Source organism: Manihot esculenta, chromosome 15 (assembly GCF_001659605.2).
Source record: "Manihot esculenta cultivar AM560-2 chromosome 15, M.esculenta_v8, whole genome shotgun sequence".
NCBI lineage: Eukaryota > Viridiplantae > Streptophyta > Magnoliopsida > Malpighiales > Euphorbiaceae > Manihot > Manihot esculenta.
In genome coordinates this window covers 10,215,318-10,225,970 of record NC_035175.2, presented here as the reverse complement: position 1 = coordinate 10,225,970, position 10,653 = coordinate 10,215,318, and the positions used below count along the sequence as shown (strand labels likewise).

Here is a 10,653-nt window from a genome sequence, read left to right as displayed (position 1 = left end):
TCTATATAATCTTACCCTTTCCGGGTCTCCAAATGCACAAAAGAAAAATTTTCTTAAATTTCCCTCAAAATTCACAAATATATGTTCTTCGCAGCTCAATTCAACACCTCCAATTGCTTCTTCAAGCACCATCGTCTTATTGTTGATTCACAGACAATAAGGTGTGTCTTTCCCCTCCGATTCCTCTTTGATTTCTCTCAATTCTTCTTCTTCTTCTTCCTTTTGCTAATTTTTTGGATTTAATTTAGACAATGCTTGAGAAAGGGTTTTTCACCGAGTATGGAGAGGCGAACCAGTACGAGATTCAGGAAGTGGTGGGGAAGGGAAGCTATGGAGTTGTAGCTTCCGCCATAGATACTCACACCGGAGAGAAGGTGGCTATTAAAAAGATGACCAATATCTTTGAGCATGTCTCTGATGCCACTCGCATTCTGCGGGAGATCAAACTCCTCCGCCTCCTCAGGCACCCTGATATTGTTGAAATTAAGCACATAATGCTTCCTCCATCCCCCAGGGAGTTCAAGGATATTTATGTCGTTTTTGAATTGATGGAATCTGATCTTCATCAGGTTATCAAGTTGAACGATGATCTCACTCCTGAGCATCATCAGTTTTTCTTGTACCAGCTTCTTCGAGCTCTGAAATATATACACTCAGGTTCCTTATTATATTTCTCTAATTTTTCTAATTGTACCAATTTCAGTTCTAGCTTTATTTTTTTTCTAATTCATTAACGAAAAAAGAAACTTACTAGTCACTTCCAGAATGGGACTTAAATGGCTCTAATGGTTTTTCTGTATTTTGGTTTTTGCAGCTCATGTATTTCATCGAGATTTGAAGCCAAAAAATATTCTTGCTAATGCAGACTGCAAGCTAAAGCTTTGTGATTTTGGGCTTGCTCGTGTGTCCTTTGCCAATGCCCCTTCTGCCATTTTTTGGACCGTAAGTTCCTCTGTGAAGGTGAAGCAATATTGCTTGCATTGCTTTATCTTCCAGTTTCATATTAGAAGCTTCGTTTTGGGAAAAGCACACAAAAAAGAAGGGGGGAAAATCTATGGAGTCGTCTTATTGTATCAAGTTTACAAGTATTATATTTCTCTATTGTCCCTGGATTTACTGACTAGTGACTACTACCTTATTTGTCAAGGATTATGTGGCAACTCGATGGTACCGTGCTCCTGAACTCTGTGGTTCTTTTTCCTCTAAGGTATGTATGTGCAGATTAGTTTTCTCACACGTTCGGTTTCTTGTCTTTATTCCAGAAAAAGGGAACTATATTTTGATTTGGTTTATCTATAATAAACATATTAAAAATTCAGCTTATGCCCTCTGGATATCTTTTTCGGGCGCTAGATTGTTTATTATGTCCTTAATTTTTCCCTGGTTAATTTTGTGTTAATGTATTTAAATTCACCTGAATTTGGTGTTTTAGTCTTGCCATACATGCATTCGCTTTACTGCATTAGTATGTTGGAAGGAAAAGTGAAACAATAATACTGCAGGGAGTCAATTTTCTGCATTTGCTCAAATATCTGAAAGAGAATATGTGCAAATGTGTGCGGTTTCCCATTCCTAGACATGCTGTGTTGCGCTTATTCCTGCAGTAATGTTGGTAGATAATTGCTTTTCTGGAAAGGTGGAAAAAGAGATCTAGTAGAAACTGAGGTTGAATCTATGAATTTTTATTTTCTTGGACTATCATATTCTAGAAGATACATTTCGTAATAATTACAACCTTTGACTTGTATGTTATAGACATTACAAATGACTGCTGATTTATGTACAACAAATGTCTAGTAGAGAGGCACTCATAGCAAAGGCAATTCAAAAAATTTGCTTTTATCTAGTATTTGTTTATTAGCAGTTTGGATTGTCAGGATTCATTAGTATAGCCTTATTATTTTGCCTTTTTAGGTTCAACTGGATTTGATTGGTTATGATAAGAAACACACATGAAACTATCTAAACGGAACAGTTATTTGGCTGCATTATTTGAAAGTTATAGATTTTATAGCTTAGAAACAGCAACGATTTGATTGATTCTGTTATTATGTTGTAATTGTAACTCTTGGCTTGGGGACAATTCTTTTGTAAATTCAGAAATTGGATTCTTATTATGTTCTAATTTATGTGCTTTCGTTAGTTGAGAAAAGTCACAAGCAATTAAGACAAAATACATACGCTGTTATTTTTATTTGTGAATTTGGCTAGAAAGTCATGCCGTTACTTTTTGTTTTTGTGCATCTATAGTTTGGAGAGCAGGTTGATCAACTGTGCTGATTTGTATCTTGCTGTTTACCATTCTTTGACTTTGATTATGTTTTCATGCACCATGGAGGGTTGTTTTTATTATTATTATTATTATTTTTATTTTTTCTTTGTGTACAGTTGTACTAATTGATTTATTTTGCACTGACTAGAGCATAATTCATTTGAGATTTTCTGATGATGCATTTTCTTGAACTTTATTTTCTGCAGTACACCCCCGCTATTGATATCTGGAGCATAGGATGTATATTTGCTGAGTTGCTAGCAGGGAAACCCTTGTTTCCTGGAAAAAATGTGGTGCACGAGCTGGATCTCATAACTGATATTCTTGGCACTCCTTCAGCAGATTCCATTGCACGGGTTTGTCGCCTTTTCTGTCTGTCTGTTTTGCTGTTCGAGAAAATTTTCCTAATTGTTAAATGATTGACTCTTCATAAGTTTTCTTTAGACATCAATTCTGATCTTATTACTCAAGATCGCAGTTCGTTTTGATACCTGCAGATTGGGAATGAAAAAGCTAGGAAGTATTTGAATAGCATGAGGAAAAAGCAGCCAATTCCTTTGTCAAAAAAAATTCCAAATGCAGACCCGTTGGCCTTGCGATTACTTGAGCGTTTGCTGGCATTTGATCCTAAAGATCGGCCATCGGCTGAAGAGGTAAGATTTGATAAAACAAATATGTTAACACTTCACTTATCATTGTATAGTTCATAAATTCTTTTTTTAAAAAAAAAAGAATTTATTTCATGTAATTTTCATCCTAGTATTGGTTTTCCTTTATAGGCATTAGCAGATCCATACTTTCATGATCTGGCAAATAAGGAGCCTGAACCATCAAGACAACCTATATCAAAGCTCGAGTTTGAATTTGAGAAGAGGAAATTGTCAGAAGACGATGTGAGGGAGTTAATCTACAGAGAGGTAAGGCTGTAGTGAAAGATGCTTGCTTCAGTGGTGTTACTTTCTGCTAGTTTTGGTGGTTTTCTTCTCCTTTATGATTTATCTATCTTAAAACAAACAGATTTTGGAGTACCATCCTGATATGCTTAAAGAGTACCTTCGAGGAACAGATCAGACTCACTTTGTGTATCCAAGGTCAGGCATTCAAGTTTTATTTCTTGATGGTCTGGTAAAGAACAAAGAGAATTAGATATAAAAGAAAAGATAGAATGAAGTTCAGCATTGCTTTACTGCCTGTTATAATTCTTATAGAAAAGAATTATATAATCATTAATTGATGTTCCAAGGATGTCAAAACTTACTTCCCATATTTGTTCGTCATTTGAAACATCAGCACTATTACATACAGATATGAGCAATTATTCAGTTTTCTCATGGAGATCATATTACTATATACATTTTGTTCCCTTACTGCACTGCTGTTAGTTACTGTGTTATGCTTTCCTTGTCAAGATGAAAAGAATTTTTTTGCAGATCTGATTCAGATTTGTAAACCTTATTAAAGAATAGCATTAAACTATTCATAATAGAGATGAGAGGCAATTTTATGTTTTTCTCCATGTGGAGTTTTACAAGTTAAATGGACTGCTAAAAGGTGTCATTCACTGTAACCTGATATGAATCTTTTGTTTACCCAGTGGAATTGACCGATTTAAGGAACAATTTGCACATCTTGAGGAAGGAAATGGTAGAAGTGATAGAATCAGTCCTCTCCATAGGAAGCATGCCACCTCGTTGCCCAGGTAATTTTGGTGGAAATCATTTTCCCATTTTGTTGCTCTTAATTATGCTGTTTTTCCACATTATCATTGCCTTTTCCTTTTCACAGGGAGCGAATCTGTACAATTGATGAAACTGATATCGTCATAAAGCGTAGTTCAGCATCTGTTACCCGTGCAACTCAACAAAGTCCTGAAAAATCAGAATCAACTGAAGAATTGGAATCTGCAAACAGAAATGCAGTAGCTATGCAAACCAGCTCTACCAAACCCAAGTGTAGCAGCCGTAGCCTGTTGAGGAGTGACAGCATATGTGCTTCAAGGTGCATTGGCATAGTTGGAAGTGATCGTGAAGTACATGCTCTCTGATTTTTGCAAGGATATTTCTTATATGCGGCACCATGGAGAGCCCCCGCTAAGTGGGTTGTTTACAATTTGGAAATTGTATTTATTCAGATAACATACTGTTGGAGACAAACATAGGGTATCATTCTGCTCACTCTCTTTTTCTTCATGCTAATTAACTGCTTTTATTTGTAATCTTACGTTCAAATGTGAAATGCAAACTTCAGAAAGTGGGGGTGTAGAAAGAGTTCCTAATCGCTGCATACATTATAATAAGAATTAATCATTGGTTTCACAAGACATAGTAGCATTACACTATGCTTGATGCTGCTGTTCTGCACTAGGCAAATTGCAAATTGGATGGCAAAATTTGCAAATTGGATGGCACTAATTTTGCCAGGGGCATCCTTTCAATGAACCAAATAGCATTCCACCCTAGCCGCTTCCATCCAGTTGTCCATGAGAAAGAAGGTGCGCTACATATTGCTGCAAGGACGTAAATATGAATTCAAAACATAACAGAGAAGAAGCAAATGTGAATTCATGAAGACACTTTACCGGGTAAATTTTCCACCACGTCATATTAGGTAGAAACAAATTCTGAACAACTAAACATTCTAAGCACTGGACCATTGGCAAGTACATTAAATAAAGTCGTATCTTAACTTTGAAACCTAAATCAATTAACAAAGCTTTAATTTCATTAACAAAAATAATCTGAAAAATTCCTCCTAATAAATTCAAATGGCCAATTATGACGATAAATTGTGCACAAAGAAAATCTATTTACACAGAATGCAACATAAATTTATCTTCCATAGAAAACAAAATGTAATAACTTGTGAGGAAATAGAATTCAGTTGGTTACAAGAACTGCACAACTTACAGCATGATAGGCATATGGGGATTTCCCTTGGCGATCAAAGTGCTTAGCCATGATGCAGAACTCTATTGGACCCCACTCCTCTGATTCAAAGCAATTGCCAAGCGCAGCTTTATACAACTACCAAAATTCAACAAAACCCCAAACATCACATCTAACTATGCATAAAGCATGAATATCAGGAACTACAAAATAGAAAAAAAGAATACTAAAAAAACAATAAATCATACATTTAATATAAACTTCACCTCATATAAAAAAATTTAATAACTGCTACATTAAATATTTGTATTGAAATCTTACAAAATTAAGGGTACATTTGAAAAAAGAAAACTATTGTAACGTGGTTTCCTTAGCCTCATCTCCCCCGTAATTAATTAAAGCATATATCATTAGTACATAAATGGAGGTATAAATATTTAATTGAATGGTTGTTAAGTTTATTCTCATAACATGGTCAAGCTTATAATAGAGTTGTCCATAAACAAATCAACAGTAGTTATATACCTTGGCTGTATCCGTTAAAAGTTCAGTTCCAGCAGGGTATGACGCATAAAATTGATCAGCTCTAGAATACCCAGCTCTAGTTCTGAGGAAAAAGGAAAAGAAACTATTGTTACTAAATTAATAACAGTGGAGAATTGGTTAACTCTAGATTGCTTGCTCTGGTCACAGTAAAACCACCAAACAAATATGCAAACATTGACATCAAGTTTCAGCAATGGCCTTTAGCTCAATGATAGCGATTATAGTTAAAGCAACAGAACTAAGGAAAAATACCAAAGGAATCATTTAAATATCAAAATCCAAACATATTTTTTGCATTATATACTCGTATATGATAGTAACCAACTCACGTGTTGCTTGTATAAGCATAGCTCAAGACAGCAACAAAGCAGTAAAACCCAGTGTAAGATACGAGTCTGCGAAACTTCTGAATCTTTAGTATTTCTTTGAACCCATCGTAAAGCATCATGATTGCTGAGATGCACCTGAAATGTAAAGTGCAACTAAGGAGTAATCATCGAGACATTTAATCGAACAATTTGCGCGCACCAAGGTATAATACTGTTTGTGAATTATACAAAGCCAGATGCAATTTAAATAAATAAAGATACAGGAGATTCAAAATAGCGAGGCTATTTACCGATTAGGAGGTTAACCAGTTTTAGGTGGTAGACTTTATGGCTGGTGTGTGGTGACTGGTGAGAGATTGAAAGAGAGGACGGAGAAGAGAAACAGTTTTGGCGTGCGGTTGCGACCGGCGGTTATAACCAAAAGAACGGAGATGGTGGAATTGACGGCGGTAGCTGTAGTGAAGAGTGAATTGTGTATAGGGGGATCGCTGCTTTGGGGTGAGAGATTGACAATTGACAAAGAGATGGAGGAGAAGAAAATGGAAACGGAAGAAATAATTCGATCTATTTTGTTTTTAATTAGAACTACAATGTAAGCTTTTCCTAAATACAGTGTAAGCATTTCCTTGTCTTCCGTCACTTTTGTTAATAAAAAGGGTAATTTACGATTTAGTCCCTAGATATTGCCATTATTAACAAGTCAGTTCCTGTATTTTCAGAAACCTATTAAAACGTCCTTATGTTTTATTTCCGTCAACGAAATAGTCATTCCGTCCTATTTTCCGTTAAAATTAGATAAAGGAGGAGAGAGAAAATTTTTAAAATCCAATTTTACCCTCAAATAAAACCATTTATTTAGTCATTGTATATTGTAATTATTAACAAGTTAGTCCTTATATTTTTAAAAATCTATTAAAATATTTTTATCTTTTTTCATATCTATTAAAACGTCCTTATTATTTTTTCCATCAATGAAATAGTCCCTATCTTTTCTCACATCTATTAAAACATCCTTATCGTTTATTTAAGTCAACGAAATAGTCCCTCCTCATCGTTTCTTTCTGTCAACGAAATCGTCTCTCCCTATATTTTTAGAAATATATTAAAACGTCCTTATTGTTTTTTTTTGTCAACGAAATAGTCCCTATCTTTTCTCAGATCTATTAAAACATCCTTATTGTTTCTTTTTATCAACAAAATAGTCCCTATCTTTTCTTTCCTCCTCCTCCTCCTCCTCCTCCTCCTCCTCCTCCTCCTCCTCCTCCTCCTCCTCCTCCGAAAAAGAAGAAGAAGAAGAAGAGAAAGAAGAAGAAGAAGAAGAAGGAGAAGAAGAAGAAGAAGGAGAGAAAGAAGAAAAAGAAGAAAAAGAAGAAGAAGAAGGAGAAGAATGAGAAGAAGAAGAAGAAGATAAAGAAGAAAAAGAAGCAAAAAAAGAAAAAGGAGAAGAAGTAGAAGAAGAAGGAGAAAAAACAGAAGCTGAAGAAGAAAAAGGAGAAGAAGCAGAAGAAGAAGAAGCAAAAGGAAGAAGAATTGATGAAGAAGAAAAGGAAGGAGGAGGAGGAGAAAAATAATTGGGGGTAATTTAGTCTTTTACTATATTTTTAACAGCAAAAATAAACAGAAGGACTATTTCGTTGACGGAAATAAAATATAAGGACGTTTTAATAGGTTTCTGAAAATACAAGGACTGACTTGTTAATAATGGCAATACCTAGGAACTAAATCGTAAATTACCCTAATAAAAATAGGGGTAAAGCTATTTAGTATTTAATTTTTTAGTATTTGTATTTTCTAAAATATATTAAAATACTTTTATTTTTTTTATATTTATTAAAACGGTTTTTACTATTTTTCTCATAAATAAAATAATCATTCTCTTTCTTTTTCTCTTTTAAAAAATAAAAAAAAGAAAATAATAATAATAAAAAAGAAAAAAAATTGTCTTCTTTTTAAAAGAGAAAAAAAAAATTAAAAAAAGAAGAGGAAAAATAAAAAAAAGAGAGAGAAAAAACAGAGGAGGAAAAGAGAGAGGGTAAATAATTATTTATTTTTTAAAATTTATTAATATGAATGAATAAATTTCTATATTTTTTGAAGATACATCATAATTAGTTCTATTAATTTTTAAATCCCTCCATCTAAATAAACTAATTGAGACTGCAACTACTAATGCCCTCATCTTCTCTTGTCTTATAGTTAATGGTGAGAAAGGTTGGATATCCGTAGCTGGATGGTTTGAACTTTGCGTATTTCCTACAGTTATAGTGGCAGACTTGGCCTTGTTGGATTCTGTAGATAGCTTCTTTTCTTAGCTCGGAACAAATTTTACTAGGTACTAATGGGGTAGAGCTGTCTCCATCCAGCTAAGACTCTTTGAGTTAGCCGAGATTTAGGTTTTTTAGAAGTTTTTTTTTTGTTTGCCAGAAGATGATGTAAGTTTATTGAATCAAAGGTTAGAAGCCATAACATACAAGAGGCCAGTTACACGATTAAAATACGAGAAAAAGCAGCTCAAAGCCGATAAATATAACCAGCCTAAAGGTAAGCTCACTGCTTAAAACCATGTAAATGTATTATAATCTGCATCCTTTGACCCGATATCATATACTGTGTACTTAAAACTAAGCCTATATACTGCATAGTAATAGTTAATTCTCATTTTTCTTGCAATATTTTAATTTGTCAATTTTTTTTTAATAAAAAGAGCCGTAAAAAATTGACTATTCCATTCATGCAGCATAAAATAAAATGGGCTGTAGCTTGGGTGTGTTGCTCTGTTTGTGCGTGGAGATAATATTCTAATCTAATAGTTAATAGCTTTACCCAACTTTCAGATTTTTTCTAAAGAAGTCCTGCAACGAGACAATCAGGCCGCAAGAATCTTTTGGCTCTAGATGCTGCCAAGCACCACTCAACCTTAGCAAAAATAGCGCACTTCCATATCATAATCGCAAGAGCCTACGATTCAGAACAATGGAGTCAACCACGAAATTGACCTGCTTCTTGCAGCTCCTCATCTTCTCTTTCCTCTGCCAATCTTTGGCCTCATCATCCTTCACCATCGTTGATTCAAATTCTACATTTCCCAGTGAAGCTCTTCCAACGAAATCCGGCTACCTACCCATCAACCCCAATACCAATTCAGCCATTTTCTACACCTTCTATGAAGCACAAAGCCCAGGTTTACCTCTCTCACAAACCCCACTTCTTATCTGGCTCCAGGGCGGCCCTGGTTGCTCCTCCATGATAGGCAACTTCTTTGAGCTAGGTCCGTATCGTGTGGTTGATATTCAGAATGAAAACATCCAACATCTTTCTCTTGAACGCAATTTAGGCTCTTGGAACCGCATTTTTGGCCTTATTTTCCTTGATAATCCAATTGGAGTTGGGTTTAGCTTCGCTGCTACACCCGAAGAGATACCAAGAGATCAACACTCTGTTGCTAAGCATCTCTTTGCTGCGATCACTGGGTTTATTGGTTTGGACCCAGATTTCAAGAATCGTCCACTTTATATCACTGGTGAGAGTTATGCAGGTAAGTATGTTCCTGCAATTGGATACTACATTTTGAAGCAGAATATGAGGTTGCCAGAGGGTAAACAAGTGAATTTGAAAGGTGTGGCTATAGGTAATGGGTTAACGGATCCAATAACTCAAGTGAAAACTCATGCTGTTAATGCATATTTTTCTGGTTTTATCAATGAGAGGCAAAAGGGTGAATTGGAGGAGGCCCAATGGAAGGCAGTTGAGTTTGTCAAAACGGGAAATTGGAGTGAGGCAACAAATGCAAGAAGTGAGGCCTTGGATTTGCTGCAAAACATGACAGGGTTGGCCACCTTGTATGACTTTACTAAGAAGGCGCCTTATAGGACGGGTTTAGTCACCAAATTCTTGCAATCAGCAGATGTGAAGAGGAAATTAGGAGCAAATGAATCTATTGTTTTCGATGAATGCAGTGATGCAGTGGGGGAAGCACTATCAGAGGATGTGATGAAGAGTGTCAAGTATATGGTGGAATTATTGGTGAAGAAGAGCAAGGTATTGTTGTATCAAGGGCATTTTGATTTGAGAGACGGTGTGGTTTCCACTGAGGCGTGGGTGAGGACAATGAAATGGGAGGGCATAAAGAGGTTTCTGATTGCGGAGAGAAAAGTATGGAAAGTGAATGGAGAGCTTGCTGGGTATGCGCAGAAATGGGGAAGCTTGAGCCATGTTGTGGTACTGGGAGCAGGCCATCTTGTGCCTACCGACCAGGCATTAAATTCTCAGGCCATGATAGAGGATTGGGTTTTGGATAAGGGTGTTTTTGCTTATGAGAAAAAAAGGGTCTCTGCATCGGACACCAGGTAGTCATTCTGAATGTTGTAGCTCTTGCTGTTGATGGTAGACAGATCTGAAATTTTACTCACATTATTGTGGTGTTTTTAAGCGATGGAAGGTCTAGTGAGAAGTAAATTTCATAAATAAGACAACAGTATGCTTGTTGTTAGCCAACTGTTCTTTCATTTATGTTATCTACAAGACATAATTGCAACATAATTTTTAGCATCTACCAGTCAGGATACCCGCCCAAACTGGTGCTAGCTAAGAAATTTCTTTCTGATGATCATTTTTAGCATCC

The 10,653-nt window shown here is 35.6% G+C and overlaps 3 protein-coding genes across 4 annotated transcripts; 2 read left to right on the top strand and 1 right to left on the bottom strand.

Moving 5' to 3' along the window:
• LOC110600719 (mitogen-activated protein kinase 12) lies at nucleotides 1-4,592 on the top strand. Of its 2 annotated transcripts, XR_006348671.1 has the most exons (11): nucleotides 1-161; nucleotides 249-657; nucleotides 815-942; nucleotides 1,148-1,207; nucleotides 2,479-2,628; nucleotides 2,770-2,925; nucleotides 3,052-3,189; nucleotides 3,290-3,363; nucleotides 3,867-3,971; nucleotides 4,058-4,431; nucleotides 4,520-4,592. XR_006348671.1 is itself a non-coding variant. In XM_021737568.2 (10 exons), the coding sequence occupies exons 2-10, from the start codon at nucleotides 252-254 to the stop codon at nucleotides 4,314-4,316; spliced, it is 1,476 nt and encodes a 491-aa protein (XP_021593260.1). In that variant the 5' UTR covers nucleotides 1-161; nucleotides 249-251; the 3' UTR covers nucleotides 4,317-4,547. The 2 variants fall into 2 exon arrangements, 1 of the variants encoding a protein (XP_021593260.1); XM_021737568.2 differs by having other exon boundaries at nucleotides 4,058-4,547.
• Nucleotides 4,515-6,161, bottom strand: LOC110600722. Its single transcript, XM_021737573.2, has 4 exons — nucleotides 6,033-6,161; nucleotides 5,683-5,764; nucleotides 5,179-5,295; nucleotides 4,515-4,778 (listed from the first exon to the last, which is right to left on the bottom strand). Exons 1-4 carry the CDS (start codon nucleotides 6,149-6,151, stop codon nucleotides 4,728-4,730), a joined length of 369 nt encoding a protein of 122 aa, XP_021593265.1. The 5' UTR covers nucleotides 6,152-6,161; the 3' UTR covers nucleotides 4,515-4,727.
• Nucleotides 6,162-8,866: 2,705 nt separating this feature from the next.
• LOC110600720 (serine carboxypeptidase-like 50) lies at nucleotides 8,867-10,641 on the top strand. Its single transcript, XM_021737569.2, has one exon. It carries the CDS (start codon nucleotides 9,006-9,008, stop codon nucleotides 10,380-10,382), a length of 1,377 nt encoding a protein of 458 aa, XP_021593261.1. The 5' UTR covers nucleotides 8,867-9,005; the 3' UTR covers nucleotides 10,383-10,641.
• The last annotated feature ends 12 nt before the right edge of the window (nucleotides 10,642-10,653 follow it).